This window comes from Phyllobates terribilis, unplaced genomic scaffold, assembly GCF_046119375.1.
Source record: "Phyllobates terribilis strain yellow unplaced genomic scaffold, ASM4611937v1 Scaffold_8__6_contigs__length_399053987, whole genome shotgun sequence".
NCBI classification, from domain to species: domain Eukaryota; kingdom Metazoa; phylum Chordata; class Amphibia; order Anura; family Dendrobatidae; genus Phyllobates; species Phyllobates terribilis.
The window spans coordinates 335,349,202-335,365,710 of NW_027362768.1; the positions used below are offsets into that span (position 1 = coordinate 335,349,202).

The 16,509-nt window shown below is 40.6% G+C and overlaps 1 protein-coding gene across 16 annotated transcripts in view; it reads right to left on the bottom strand.

Moving 5' to 3' along the window:
* CADPS (calcium dependent secretion activator) overlaps window positions 1-16,509 on the bottom strand; it is a 646,882-nt gene that overhangs the window by 96,940 nt on the left and 533,433 nt on the right. For 10 of the 16 annotated variants that reach the window (XM_073644651.1, XM_073644648.1, XM_073644656.1 and 7 more), the window contains 3 exons: window positions 15,558-15,699; window positions 7,804-7,941; window positions 3,198-3,353 (listed from right to left, as the gene is read on the bottom strand). In XM_073644651.1, coding sequence (XP_073500752.1) covers window positions 3,198-3,353; window positions 7,804-7,941; window positions 15,558-15,699 — 436 coding nt within the window. The remainder of the gene's footprint in view (window positions 1-3,197; window positions 3,354-7,803; window positions 7,942-15,557; window positions 15,700-16,509) is intronic. The other 6 variants (XM_073644657.1, XM_073644660.1, XM_073644659.1 and 3 more) reach the window with 1 other exon arrangement.

Consider the following 16,509-nt stretch of genomic DNA (forward strand, 5'->3'; position numbering starts at 1 on the left):
TTGGTTTCAGTCAATACCATAAGTAACGTACTCCACCGCAATGGTCTCCGTTCCAGACGAGCCCGTAAGGTACCTTTACTTTCAAAGCGTCATGTCAAGGCTCGTCTACAGTTTGCTCATGATCACTTGGAGGACTCTGAGACAGACCTGTTCAAGGTTCTATGGTCTGATGAGACCAAGATCGAGATCTTTGGTGCCAACCACACACGTGACGTTTGGAGACTGGATGGCACTGCATACGGCCCCAAGAATACCATCCCTACAGTCAAGCATGGTGGTGGCAGCATCATGCTGTGGGGCTGTTTCTCTGCCAAGGGGCCTGGCCATCTGGTCCGCATCCATGGGAAGATGGATAGCACGGCCTACCTGGAGATTTTGGCCAAGAACCTCCGCTCCTCCATCAAGGATCTTAAGATGAGTCGTAATTTCATCTTCCAACAAGACAACGACCCAAAGCACACAGCCAAGAAAACCAAGGCCTGGTTCAAGAGGGAAAAAGTCAAGGTGTTGGAGTGGCCTAGTCAGTCTCCTGACCTTAACCCAATTGAAAACTTGTGGAAGGAGCTCAAGAATAAAGTCCACATGAGACACCCAAAGAACCTAGATAACTTGGAAAAGATCTGCATGGAGGAGTGGGCCAAGATAACTCCACAGACCTGTGCCGGCCTGATCAGGTCTTATAAAAGACGATTATTAGCTGTAATTGCAAACAAGGGTTATTCCACAAAATATTAAACATAGGGGTTGTATAATAATTGACCCACACTTTTATGTTTAAAATTTAATAAAATTCAACTGAGCAACATAACTTTTTGGTTTGTAAGATTTATGCTTCTGATCATAAAACCTACTCTCGTTTGCAGTTTGAAGGCTCTAACTTTTTTTGCATCTTATCAAACCAGCTAAATCTGCAGGGGGTTGAATACTACTTGTAGGCACTGTAATTGTCTTATCCCGTCTGTCTGTCTTTCTGTCTGTCTGTCTGTCCTGGAAATCCCGGGTCGCTGATTGGTCCGGCCGCGGCCAATCAGCGACGCGACATTTCAGAAAAACATGGCGGCCGTTAGCGGCTCATGTGTGGCACGGAGGTCAGCGGCGATGTAGCCAGGAGATGCAGCCGGCTGCTCGCAGCATAAGTCCCCCGACCGCAGGCGCCGCTGACCTACATGCGGCTATCGTCGGAAGATCAGCGGCTACGGCCGCTTATCTCCCGAGGACAAGTGTGACGCCCCTCCTCTCCTCTCCCCTCCCCTCCTCTCCCCTCCCCTCTCCTCTCCTCCCATCCCTCCCCCCGCTCGATCAGGACCCCGGCACCCGGCGTCATACTTACCCCTCCCCGTGCCTGCGCAGCAGCTCCTGTGTCTTCCGCTGCAGCTCTGTGACGTCTCAGGTCAGAGGGCGCGGTGACATCTTTACACCGCGCTCTCTCCTGACCGGTCACAACGCGCAGCGTGAAGATGCCGGCTACGCTGGAGTCCAGAGAAGCAGTGAGATGAGTATTGGATTTTTTTTTTTTGTATGGGGCCATAGGGGACCTGCATGGGGCACTATGGGGGGATGGGACATCCTGCATGGGGTATTATATAGGGGGGATGTGACAGCCTGCATGGGGTATTATATGGTGGGAGAGGTGACATCCTGCATGGGGTATTATATAGGGGGGATGTGACAGCCTGCATGGGGCATTATATGGGGGGAGAGGTGACATCCTGCATGGGGCATTATATGGGGGAGAGGTGACATCCTGCATGGGGTATTATATAGGGGGGATGTGACATCCTGCATGGGGCACTATAGTTGGATGTCACTTCCTGCATGGGCCATTATATAGGGGGGATGTGACATCCTGCATGGGGTATTATATACGGGGGATGTGACATCCTGCATGGGGTATTATATGCATGGGGTATTATATACGGGGGATGTGACTTCCTGCATGGGGCATTATAAAGGAGGGTCGGGAGACATATGCTAGAATACTCGATGCGTTAGAATCGGGCCACCATCTAGTACATTATACTTACCTTCTGATGGCCCCTGGTGTCTTTATCCAATGCGTCCTGGCTTGCCGGCAGATCGCAGTGGACTCAAGGAGCTGCCATGATGTCATTTAGTCATGTGACAGGTAACGCGACCGCTGACGTTGGCAGGTCCTTTAGCGTATCGCGAGCTGCCGGCAAGCCAGGACGCATCGGATAAAGACACCAGGGGCCATCGGAAGGTAAGTATAATATTTTTTTTTTATTTTTTAACATTTTTTCGGTCACACTATATAAATCCATATCAGTTGCATAGATTTATATAGTGTGACCAAGTTGTCAAGCACTTTCCAAGTGATGCTAAAATCGCTTGGAAAGCGCTTGACAACCCGCATGCGGAATTGCATGTGAAGAACGCTTCACTTCCGCTTGTCCCTGACAGGAAAAACACATATGTAATCCACATGTGTTTTTTCTGCCAGGGAGATGCAGAAACGCTCAGAAAAAAATCTGTAGCATTTCTGCATCGTGGGCACATAGCCTTATACTCACTTTACCGCTCTGCGCATCTCACCGTCATCCGTCCAGTACTCGTATTTTCTGGTCCCCGCCGTGAGTGCTGAAATTCCTGGGCCTCTCGACTAGAGTTAGGACTTCCAGTTCAGATGAGGCTCGAGAGGTTTTTGCGCAAGCGCGCAAAAGTTCACAAAGTCATGACGTGCGCCACCACGGAGAATCCTCTGGTGGGCCCTGGCTTCTCCTTTAGGAGAGTTCATAGTGCAAACCTTGCAGCTGCTATGGGGTTCTTGAGCGGGGCAGAAAGGTGGGCCCTCAGAATCAAATCCTCTGGTGGGCTCAATGTTCTTCAGTCTGTCTGACACTGAGTGCGGTTAACTGCTCATCTGGTTGAGTTGCGAGAAGGCACAACTCTTAATGATAGATCAAGCTGCTGCTGCTCTGCTGGTTGGAAGCTCTAACATAATTATCAGGCTATATAGTGGAGGAACGGATAATGCTGTGCTGCTGGTAAATATAGAATTTCAAGGTTCTTGACATTTGTAGGGTATGTAGTTTATTATCAATGCGTTTCGAAGTCTGGTTGACTTCTTCATTCCCTTCAAGAATTCTAAGGCCTTTTTGGGCCATTGTATAGAATTGTAGATTTACTGGTTAAGTCATTTATTTTGAAGATAAAATGTTATTAAAAAATATTTTTACCTTTTCACACAAGACTCAATCATATCACTCGCCATGAGCTTAAGGCGCTGCTCAAGGTGCTTCCCAAACTCTTCTTCAGGCCAGTGGAGATCTCTAATAAAGGTTTGTAGGGCATCAAGTTTCCAAAATAAATCTTCTGAAGTGGCTGATCCATTACTGGTGGGGCAACACAAGAAAACATTTTTTAGTCCAATAACCAACACTTAGCCTGATGAGGAGAACATTTTAAATAAAGAGGACTTGTCACTTGCTCAAAAAATTGAGTTAGACATTTTGTAAAAATCCCTGAACTCCCCTGATTCTGCTGCTCTTTTCCATTTTGTACTGTGTCGCTCCATTGCAGAGATATTTAATGTTGTGTCTTTTCAGCGCAGCATGTGAAATCTCTGATTGTTTTGTGCAACTGGATGTTTCTTCAGTTTTTTCCCTTCCCTCCCAGATGCTGTCAATCACAACTCAGCAGCTGGTCTAGCGGTTTCAGACACTGCTGATCTGTGATTAGCAGCATCGGGGAGGGATGAAAGCATATGCCCCCAGAAAAAATTACAAAGAAATGCTTGACAAGCAGAGATTTCATATACTGAGCTCCAAAAGAAATAAATGTGAATATCTCTGCAATGGAACGATGCAGTGCAAAACGGAAAACAGAGTCAGAATCAGGGAAGCACAGAGATTTTTACAAAGTATTAATCTCAATTTTTTTTGAGCAAGTGACAAGTCCTCTTTAATTTAATGTTAACACCACCAACTCCAAAATTACAATATCTGCGTTCTCCAACATCAGGGCTTTTTCGTTATGTTTTTTTTTCTTCCTAATCTAACTTTCTTTTGGAGCGGAACACAACAAATTAAATTAGACAAAACTGGATAGTTTGTAAGGCATATCTCGTCCTTAATTAATAATCACATGGATGTATGTAGTTATTGAAATTAAGGATACAAACTGGGGTAATACAAACCTTGATTGTTGACAACCACACCATAGTCGTGAACAATCAAGGATCCATGCACTTCTGGAAAAAGACCGTTAAAAGGATTCAAACTAGTTGTGCCAACTAGTGGTGGGCGAGGACGTTGTCATAGAAATTTTTTTTTTTTTTTTCGGAAGAACCTTGGACTAATTTCTCTAGATTATGAGAAAGACAAGACATGAGATATTTTTCAGGTTTTTGGGAAATATTTGATTCATGTGGACCTAGTTATTTTTTTTTTTCATGCTGAAGTCTTTCCTCGCAAACCACTAACGTTAACACATTAATTTATCAGATGTTATACACACCATGCAGTACCACTTGTACTGACATCCTCTATAGAAACAGTCTGAAGTAGGCGTTTCTATTATGACAGATGCCAGCTGCATTGAGTTAATGCCGCGGAGCAATACATAGCTTAATGCACACGTAGCTATCGCAGGGTCAAAATAAAAAGAAAAATCATATTCCCAACATGCCAAAGGTCTTGAGGTCCTGTTTTAACAAAAGTTATGGTTTAGGAACACGTTGTATGTTGTAATCAGAGAAATATCTGATAAATGGAGAGAGAATAGAACTTTTTTATTGTGAAAGTAATTAAGGAAAACAGGCTCAGGAAAAGATATTCAACCAGGTACCTTGGCTCTACCATGGTAAATATTATGCTCTGTAGGTGTCTGCAAAGCGACATTCACATCCTGTGAACAGTTTGCTTCCAAATGGTAAAAAAAACAAAAAATCGTATATTTTTGAATTCTAAATTGAGATTTGGAACGATAAAGGTTTATGTTGTAAATGGAAGAGTACACACAAATGGAGTAATTGGTGTCTATTTCTACAACATTTTGACACCCATCTGCCTTCAGAGTTATTTCGAATGTCTTCTCGTTTTTTTTTTCCTTCTTTTATGTTTTGATCATGTCACAATTGAAATGTTTCCCACAACTAATTTGGATTTCATTGATTGAATAAAGCCATCGTATGCTCAGTTACTGATTCATATCTTTTCCAAGAAGTGTCACAGATCATGCACAGAGGGAAAAAAAAAAAGCCTCAGTTACTGCTGCCTAATCTACCTTTCTCCAAGACGGCAATCATAGCATGAAGAGGACATTTATTTCTTTAGTAGAAGATCGATAATAATAAACCAATATTGTGGGAATAATGCTAAAAAAATGCAGTGGATTTAATTAAAATTAATTAATTATTGTAATTAATTATTCACATATGCAAAAATCCTACAATTATTATTTATATAAAATGAATCTATTTCTATTGAAATTGTTAGACTATTACTGTATTATAATTTTTAGATTTTTACAATTTTTTTTTAATTGTGGTTTTACTTATCATGGTTTGAATGCATTTGTCTTTGGGTCTAAGGAGAGATTGAAGAGCTGATGTGATCGTTCACACCTGTCTGACGCATCACTGGTTGCACCGGACAGATGCCGTTACTGGACAGGTACTGTCTAATATAACTTTGTGATCTGGTACCTGGAAATAGATGAGGAAAAAGCCTGATGGTAACAGATCTGGGTGAGTTGGATCAGGCTCAAAAAGCTGTGCACACAGCATAAAGGTGCGTTTACATTATCTGTCTTTGCGGCGGTAAATGTTTATCGGTTTGCGATTGTTTAATTGCCTCTTTACTCAGGTAGACAGCCCTTCAGACGCACACTGATTGCTTTGTAATAGATTGTTCAATGCCCATAGGCTACCGTTGTTCTCGGCAGCAAAACTCCTGTTTACACAGCACGATGTGCTGCCGAGAATGAAGCTCTTTTGTACAAACCAAAAGATCGTTTCATCCAATGAACAAGCATTTTGCTCCTTTGTCAGGTGAGCGGCAGGAATGAAGTTCTTTTGTACAAACCAAAAGATCATTTCACCCAACGAATAAGCATTTTGTTCCTTTGTCAGGTGATCGGCAGGAATGAAGTTCTTTTGTACAAACCAAAAGATCTTTTCACCCAACGAACAAGCATTTTGCTCCTTTGTCAGGTGATCGGCAGGAATGAAGTTCTTTTGTACAAACCAAAAGATCATTTCATCCAACAAACAAGCAGTTTGTTCCTTTGTCAGGTGTTCGGCAGGAATGAAGTTCTTTTGTACAAACCAAAAGATCATTTCACCCAACGAACAAGCGTTTTGCTTCTTTGTCAGGTGATCGGCAGCCTGTTTAGACTGCAAGATTATCGTAAAATTAGCCCACCTATGGATGCTCGATCACAATAATTGTGCTGCTTAGGACTTTAGACAGGCTTACTGTGGCCTTCTAATCGACTAGCACAAAACACTTAGCATTTAATATCCTGTTTAGAAAGGCCAATTGCACTTCCAAGTGCACAGAATCATCGTTAACAAGATCAATCTGTGCGCACAGAAAATAGTGTTCTCGGCAGCACATCTCATGTTTACACAGGACTATGAGATGCCAATAGCAAAGATTTTTGAGCCTGCTTAGAAATCATCTCACCCGTCAAGCAAGTGTTTTGCCCGGGTGATTGCCAACCTGTTCAGACAGGCTGAAAATTGGAAACAAACATTCTAAAAAACGGTAGTAGCTGATTTTTGGCCTGTTGCTCATAATGCTTCTTGAGGAGAATAGCTCCATAATTCAGCATGCAATGGAGCATTTATTAATTTTCAGATTCCAAATGCCTTTCTATGAATTTGGAGCCATAAAGAAGTCTAGTATGGCTCCGTAGATTTCTGGGAAGTCATATTACAGCTCTAAAACGCAAAGGAGAGAGAAGGTCTTTATGCAAACCCTGAGAAAAAGTGGGCACTCGGAGGACATTTTTTGGGTATTTTGAGGGGCTTCTTGGTGGCTGTTGGGTGCGGACTAATTGTCACTATTTGGAGTATTTTTAAATATAAGGACAGGTGCATACGACCCTATATTCTCTAATCCAAGAGAATTGGGTCAATTATGCAAATTACACTCTGATGAAACTCTGATCAGAGTGTAGTTATAGTGTGATCCGATTCTCTCAGATGTGGAGAAAATGGAGAAAAAAAAGTTCTCCATCTTCTCCATTGTGTGAGTGCGCGGAAATTGGACTGCACTCAGATGTCAATCGATTGAGGTCCGATGTTTCCCATCCACTCATTGACTTGCATGGCTGAGTGCAATCCGAATATCTGGTCAAATTTGGGGATGCCGCTATTTTTTACTCTGTCGGAGGAAAAATGGGACTAGTGCACGGCCCTATAGACTAACATTGGTCCAATGTTTTGTCGAATCGTGCTTGGATTCAATATATGGTTGTCTGCATGAGCCCTAATGATTATAAAGGATACTATGAGTTTAAAACACATATATGTTATTTTTTTAATTATCTTATGTACTCTTAATTAATGAGTCCAATATGACTACTTTTAAACTTAAATATGAATGTGTAGAGTTTTATAAATGTATACATTGTGTTCCTGGTAGGTTAAACAATTTAGAAAGTTACATTTCCAAAATATATTCTCTTATTTTTGAAAATAAAAATATAAAACATTTTTTTTTTATATATATTTTTAACAGGCATTTAAAAATAAAAAGCTCTTAGAAATAATGAATCCACATTCATGCCAAGATTCCTGCACATATAAATGAGGTCTAATGTGAAGTGAATACACACTCAGAATCATATATTGCAGCCATCCATGACGGTGCAGAAAAGCTAGGCATTTGTGGGAGGTTAACTGGTAGGGCTACGGGTACTTTAGGGAGATTCACATTTGGAAGATTCACATTGGGCAGATTACTTGTTAAACTCCTGTGGAAGAAACAGACAGAAAGAAAAAGATACCATAACATGACAATGCAGATGTAGCAGAAGCACAAAAACACTCTGAAAAAAATTACGAAAAAAAAAGGACAAAAATGTAAAAGTAATACAAAGCGACTGGTTAAGATAGAAGCATGAAGATGGAAGATTTATCTGATCCGTGGTATTAAATATGGTAATTAAATAACACACACAAACAATACACAATCACAATATAAAGCCACCAAAAACAATGTAGCAAAATGTTATAAGCATCTCAAAACAAGCTGCAAAATATAACAGCCAACTGTATTAATAAGCATTTATGAGTGTCTGACGTGGTGCCATTAAAGTGTCTAAGGGCTCATGTATATTACTGCATTATGGATACTTTCACAGATCAGTGATATAGTACCCATAGCCTGCTATGGTCTAATAATGTACCTTTGTGCATTTCAATTTGGGGGGGGGGTCACTGCTATAGTATTGCATGGTTGGATGTCTCAGTCTGACCCTGTCCTGATCTGCTCTTATTCACATTGATGTCTTTTGACACAAGGTAAGGTTTTAATACTAGAGACAGGTTAGGACCATCATGATGGGCACTCCTTGTCATTGACAGGTGAACAGGTTAGGACCATCCCGATGGGTACACGTTGTTGTGGACAGGTTGGGACCATCCACATGGGTACACATTGTGGTGGACAGGTTAGGACCATCTCGATGGGTACACCTTGTTGTGGACAGGTTAGGACCATCCCAATGGGTACACATTGTGGTGGACAGGTTAGGACCATCCCAATGGGAACACCATGTCATGGACACATGGACAGGTTAGGACCATCCCGATGGGTACACCTTGTCGTGGACAGGTTAGGACCATCCCGATGGGTACACCTTGTCATGGAGAGGTTAGGACAATTCTGATGGGTACACGTTGTCAAGGACAGGTGGACAGGTTAGGACCATCCCGATGGGTACACCTTGTTGTGGACAGGTTAGGACCATCCAGATGGGTACAACTTGTCATGGACAAGTGGACAGGTTAAAACCATCCCAATGGGTACACCTTGATGTGGTGGTATGGCTTTTATGCTCTTCTTATCAAAATAGAGTTAACTAAGTACCCTATGTTATTTATATGTGCCATTATCATTTAATGATTTTCTTGCGGTAGGGTATATGCTCATTTTTGTTTTTTCTTATTGGGTTTTGTCTATGAAATTTCCACAGTATGAACATGCTCTTACACTTTGCACATATACTAACTTATAGTCCAACTCAGTTTTTTGGTCATACCATTGCATGGTATCGTGAGTTTTTATTTGCCATTACAATGGCACCATTTCCGAAGTACCGTATGGTGGCATACTTAATGCCTATTACTATTATTTAACGGCCTTTAGCTAGATCGCGAGCCATGGCGACTTGGCGGAATAACGCTCTGTAGGATGATCGATCTTGTGCAAGCCTAAAGAGGTCTACCAGGGTCTTCTCCGCCACAGATTCAGAATTTGGACATAAGCCCTTAATGGGGTTCTATGGGCACTACATATATCTACAGGTTGGGTCTGGTATCGCAGATGGACAGATAGCACTGCGTTTGATGTTTTTCTAATCACCTAACATATTTTTAACTTGTTAAAAAAAAAGATGAAAGAATAACAACAAAATTATAATCTGTTCACAAAGGGTAAAGTTTGCTGAATTTCTCAAAAAATAGGAAATGACCTATTCTTTAAATAAGGTTTTTCTCTTGAATTTTTTTTTCTTTTTTTTGAATTTTTGGTTATTTTTTTCCATATCACAATCTGTGTTAAAAATAAACAATTGAAATATTGCATTATACAAACCGGACACTGGGGCATTTTTAGACTAGCTTTCTTTGGTTTCAGGAAATAACACAAACATTAACCACAATGGTCAGACTCTGACCCTATCTGTTGAACTGAAGCATCTAATGAGTGTGTGCAATAGTCATTGTGAAGGGAGGGAGAAACAAGGGGAGCTGTGATATCAGCTATTGTGATTGGTGGATCCCGTGTCATCAGCTGGGTACACAACTGTTACATCTAACTGTAATCCTGTCTCTGATGATAAGGAGCCTGCTGAAAACTCTTCAAGGATTTCAACCATTAACAAGAATCTGCAAAGTCTTGTGAGTATATAGTGGCATTTAAAGATGATCTTTAGTGTCCATTAAATATCTACAGATGTGTCCATCCTTACATTAGTTTTGGATTACGAGTAATCACAATGCAAATTCAATTTTCACGCAGACACATAGAGCATAAACAACTCCTGACAGAGTATCCACATTTTTTTTCAAATCTGGTTTTCTCAAGCCACTCTTGTCAGGATATCTTGAGCCAAGAGGAAATATAAGAAAGAGCACATCTTTACTACTCTGTAAGTTTAGGAATTAAAAATTATTATTGATTAGGAATTTTTTTCCTTGGGCAATTACATATTGTCAAAGAATAATAGGCTAAAGGTGCAGAAAACTCCATCAGCCATGACGAGGTTGTTGGTGTCAAAGTGTCTTAAAACTGTTATGGTATGTTGACTTACGGATATGGATAGTCACAACACTCTTGTATATTATATATTATGCACTCACATATATTCATAGCTAAAAATGGTAAAATGCAACTTTTTGTACAATTTTATCACACGAAAGACATCACCAGTATACAGCACAAGGGACATCTGACTGCTTGTCTTCTGTTAATTTTTAGAATCTAGTAGAGGGACAATGATGAGGAGTAATGGAAACTTACACAATTTTTTTCTTGACAATTTTTGAAAAATTTAGGTAATTGTAAATAGAGCATAAGAGAACCTAAATGTGACCTACGTAACTTGAACTCTATGAATTTAGAAGGATTTAGAAGATGCTAGATTGACATTACAAAACAAAAAACTCTCAGACATTTTACTTTGTTATCAATTACATTTACGCACTTTTTAGAGTGAGTTTTTTGTCAGAATAAAAAAGCACACTCATTACGATATACATAAGCTCATGAATAACGCCCATATGTCTCCTCATTGTTTTGTGGTTTAAGACATGCTGAAATAAATATGCTTTACGGTCTTCAAAGATGTATAAAACACAACACAATAAGAATTTGGATTTCATTTCTGATTTGTTCCTCATTATCATTAATTATAGTTATTTTTTTCCTATTTCATGGAAATTTTCAGTGTCTGATGGAACGTCCTAATTGATGTATGATTCCTTATGGTTCCTCGTAGGGCAATGCAAAATTAAAGTGAAGTTCCCTAAGTTGGTTAAAAATTCTATACAGAAAAATTTCATAATATTTTTGTTATTATTATTTTAAGCTTCATCTGTTCTTTGCAGAACTCCAAATCCCCTGCAAAAGGACGGGCATAGCATTGGTGTAAACTCAAGAGGAAAGGGAGCCACTAGCACCTCCAAAACCTCAAGAAGCTTCATTAATGGACCTCAAAGGACCCATACAGTGGTGGCCAAAAGTATTGGCACCCCTGCAATTCTGTCAGATAATACTCAGTTTCTTCCTGAAAATGATTGCAATCACAAATTCTTTGGTATTATTATCTTCATTTAATTTGCTTGCAAGGAAAAAACACAAAAGAGAATGAAGCAAAAATCAAATCATTGATCATTTCACACAAAACTCCAAAAATGGGCCAGACAAAAGTATTGGCACCCTCAGCCTAATACTAAGTTGCACAACCTTTAGCCAAAATAACTGCGAACAACCGCTTCCGGTAACCATCAATGAGTTTCTTACAATGCTCTGCTGGAATTGTAGACCATTGGCAAACTGCTCCAGGTCCCTGATATTTGAAGGGTGCCTTCTCCAAACTGCCATTTTGAGATCTCTCCACAGGTGTTCTATGGGATTCAGGTCTGGACTGATTGCTGGCCACCTTAGAAGTCTCCAGTGCTTTCTCTCAAACCATTTTATAGTGCTTTTGGAAGTGTGTTTTGGGTCATTGTCCTGCTGGAAGACCCATGACCTCTGAGGGAGACCCAGCTTTCTCACACTGGGCCCTACATTATGCTGCAAAATTTGTTGGTAGTCTTCAGACTTCATAATGCCATGCACACAGTCAAGCAGTCCAGTGCCAGAGGCAGCAAAGCAACCCCAAAACATCAGGGAACCTCCGCCATGTTTGACTGTAGGGACCGTGTTCTTTTCTTTGAATGCCTCTTTTTTTTTCCTGTACACTTTATGTTGAGGCTTTTTCCCAAAAAGCTCTACTTTTGTCTCATCTGACCAAAGAACATTCTTCCAAAACGTTTTAGGCTTTCTCAGGTAAGTTTTTGGCAAACTCCAGCCTGGCTTTTTTATGTCTCGGGGTAAGAAGTGGGGTCTTCCTGGGTATCCTACCATACAGTCCCTTTTCATTCAGACGCCGACGGATAGTACGGGTTGACACTGTTGTACCCTTGGACTGCAGGGCAGCTTGAACTTGTTTGGATGTTAGTCGAGGTTCTTTATCCACTATCCGCACAATCTTGCGTTGAAATCTCTTGTCAATTTTTCTTTTCCGTCCACATCTAGGGAGGTTAGCCACAGTGCCATGGGCTTTAAACTTCTTGATGACACTGTGCACGGAAGACACAGGAACATTCAGGTCTTTGGAGATGGACTTGTAGCCTTGAGATTGCTCATGCTTCCTCACAATTTGGTTTCTCAAGTCCTCAGACAGTTCTTTGGTCTTCTTTCTTTTCTCCATGCTCAATGTGGTACACACAAGGACACAGGACAGAGGTTGAGTCAACTTTAATCCATGTTAACTGGCTGCAAGTGTGATTTAGTTATTGCCAACACCTGTTAGGTGCCACAGGTAAGTTACAGGTGCTGTTAATTACACGAATTAGAGAAGCATCACATGATTTTTCATACAGTGCCAATACTTTTTTCCACCCGCTTTTTTAGGTTTGGTGTGGAATTGTATCCAATTTGGCTTTAGGACAATTCTTTTTGTGTTTTTTCATTGAAGACAAATTAAATGAAGATAATAATACCAAAGAATTTGTGATTGCAATCATTTTCAGGAAGAAACTGAGTATTATCTGACAGAATTGCAGGGGTGCCAATACTTTTGGCCACCACTGTATGCTGTTTTGCACAGGGACCTTCTTCTATGTCTGTAACTGCCCCTCTATAGACATACAATTATATATTAAAATGATTTCTGCCTTGTGCTGCCAATAGAAGGATCTTAAAAGGAGTAATCTAGTTTCTAAACACTATAATGAAAACTGTGGCAAATATTTTAAAATATATAAAAAATAGCACTCGCTTCTTCCATCACCTGCCAATCTAACTCATAACCTTTAATGGTTCTCCTAACCTTTGTAAGAAGAACATGACTGCTGCAGCCAATCAGTCGCCCAAGAAGTCACATGTCATCCTGCCTGCCATCATGGCTCATGTACATCCAGTAAAGGATAGACTGTAGTGGTCACTTGCTGTAGACAAAGATCTGGAGGGCCACCTGAGCTTGTACACTTGATTGGCAGGTGATAGGAGAAGTAAGCATTGTTTGTTTTTTATGTTTTGTTTTCGCGTTTTAGAAGCCACTTTAAAGGGTGTTTTTCAGCCCAAATTGACAATGTAAATTAAACACAAAGAATCCTGGCAGAAATTACTTTGAAAAATTGCAAAATCTTGGACCCACTCGGAGGTTCACATAAATTTTGCGACTTTTGTCATTTTCACTCCTGTTTCTCCCAGATCTTCCACACTGGGAAGAACTAAGGTGGGACAGGGGTGCAGAAGGGTCGTTATTCCACAGCTTGTCTAATTCATGATGAACTGTGGCATTCCTCACCCAAGAAATCTTGCTCCAGACAGTCTGACGTGACGTCTTGTAATGGGAGGAGTGTTTGACTCCAACGCGCATAAAGACAAAATCTATGGTCTTGATGAATAGGGACCATAGCCTAGTAGGGGGAATTTAGCCTATATAAAAATTGCTTCTTTAGTGGTCTAACTGCTGCCTCCACTAACTAGGGTTCTTGGTGCACCCTTGGCGGGCTAAAAGGCTCAATGCATAGTTACGCCCACTGGTTTTGTATGTTCCCGCCTCCTTCACTTGTGATTGATAACTCTGATATCCCTGTAGCAAGCACTCTCTGCAGTGACAGCTCAGGCAAGCCAGTGCTGTCAATCACCAGTGGGGGAGGCGAGGAATGGAAAATCTGCATGTGGAACATTGCACTGAGCCCCTTAATTAGCACATATGGTTAAACTTCAGTTTCTACCAAACAGAGAAAGCGATTAGACCACGAAAGGTGCGATTTTTATCAGGGCTATGTACCCTACCAGGCTATGTGACTAGCTAATACTATCAGCTTGGACTGACAGATTCCCGATTTCCTTTAACTGCTAATTGCATGCCGTTCGTACATTAAAGTGGTTTTCTGGTCTTAAACTATAAGTCGACAGTCATTCTATGTGACTAAGGACTTGTGAAATCTCATATCACACACTGCACACTGTAAGGATTCTCCAGTGCCGGCACTGGGAATGGCGGTCATGTGATCGCAAGTATGCAATATGCATACTCCTGGCCACATTCCAACTAGATGGGTGCGGCCTCGCTCAATGCAAGTGTTTTGAGCGAGGCCGGAAACAGTCTAATCAGAATGTGTCCGGGAGTATGCAAATTGCATATTTGCAGTCACATGACTGCCCGCTCCCTGCGTCGGTACCGGGGAATCCTCACTGAGCGCAGTGCGCGAGATGCGAGGATTCACAAGTCTGCAGTCACATAGAGTACTGCAGACTTGTAGAGTAAGACTGGACAACCCCTTTAAACACAATAATAAATAAGTATGTGATAAGCTCCCTAGCTCCTCCTAGTGGTGGCAATTTTATCATTCAACTAAGTTTCTATGCAGCCAGTTTGGATCTCTGTAGTAGGGAATTGGCTATTAATAAAATGTATCAGCACATGCAGCAATGTTAGATATAAACAGACATGGGGCAATCATGTGGACTTTCATTTAAAGGAAACCTATTAATAAAATATACAGTGAACAAATAATGAAAGTGTTATAAGCCGACGGCATTAAGGCGTAGATATTTCAATCATTTCTAGAGGCATCTTCCTAGGAGACTGCAGTACAGATGTACCTTATACTCAATTCAATTACATAAAAACACACACACGTAACAACATCAATGTGCAACATTACAGCTTAAAGAATGAAATGTAAAACAATACATATAACAGTTAAGAGATGCAGGTCCAAACTTTACCTAGAAGATAACAAATTTCATGAAATGTATACTTTTACCGTAAATCAGACTTTTAAATTCTAAGCATCTATTGAACTACGTGAGTGAATTTGTATCAAGCAGATGGAATGTTGATGAGGTCCCATAGAGATACATATATCAGGGTAACAGAAAATTACTTACAACATAGTCTTAGATATTATTACACTAAAATATATAGAGAACACAAGAAATATAATGGCTCTCTGCTTCGTTTTCCATTAACATAGAAAATGTAGACTCTTTAAGGCTGACGAGAATCAAGAACAATTATTCCCAATCGGGTAAGAACTTCCATCCATCTGCTACAAACTCCGATTGTATCAAAGGGTTCCTTACTTTACTGGCTCCCACGATTCACGCTCAAAGCCCCTGTGAATTGATTGTGCAATTGAGGACTCCATAAGGTCGACATATCTGACAACAAGTGGAGCAAACAGGTCTTGGAGATGTTTGTGGAATTTTCCATTGCATAAGTTATCTAGAATTATAAGCATATCAGAGTATGGTTAATTGGGATCAACATACAATACGGTCATCGGTAGATCATCAAGCAAATTATTTTAATACGTAGAATATAAAAATGAGCAAAACATAAGCACTTATAATGCACAATTGATACTTCATAAAATGAAATTTACATAGGTCTCTAAAGTTTCCACAACTTGAAAATTGGCCACATTGAGTGACAATTGTGCGTATTCACAGAAAATCAGAGGGAGAAATTCAGGAGTGTAGAGCAGGAATACAAATAGGATTTTATCTCAATGTAGCCTACAAGGTGACCCTTTCTTTATAAACAATTAAACGATCCAAAATCTTTTAGTTCAGTAAGAGGGTAGGTCTTCAGACCCGTCTTTCCTTAAGGGATCCTAGAACGAGCAGGTAGACACACTTGGCTGAGAACTGTGGTCTTTGGCATTGACTAATCTTAAGTCCACCACAAAAGTTAGACTGACGTTGGCCGAACCCGTCGTTATCGATGGGTTCGACTAACAGTGGAATGTGTATGTTGGCCCCCGATAATTGTTGGAGGAGATAAGAATCTGATATATGTGATTTTGGGTTGCCAATCCTTTTGTTCTCCGAGAGCTAAGCTGCCACTAGAGGCAGCAGCTTTCTCATAAAGAGCACATGAGCATTCGGCAGAGATAACTGATAGATGATCAACATTCCTGATTCCATAATTAGGACTGATGGTGCCACCATTGCAGACTTTTGGTCTTCCGTCTACTATTTTTTTCGAAAATGATAGTCAGAGTCTAATGGGGAGAGTTCTGAAAAGTTGTAG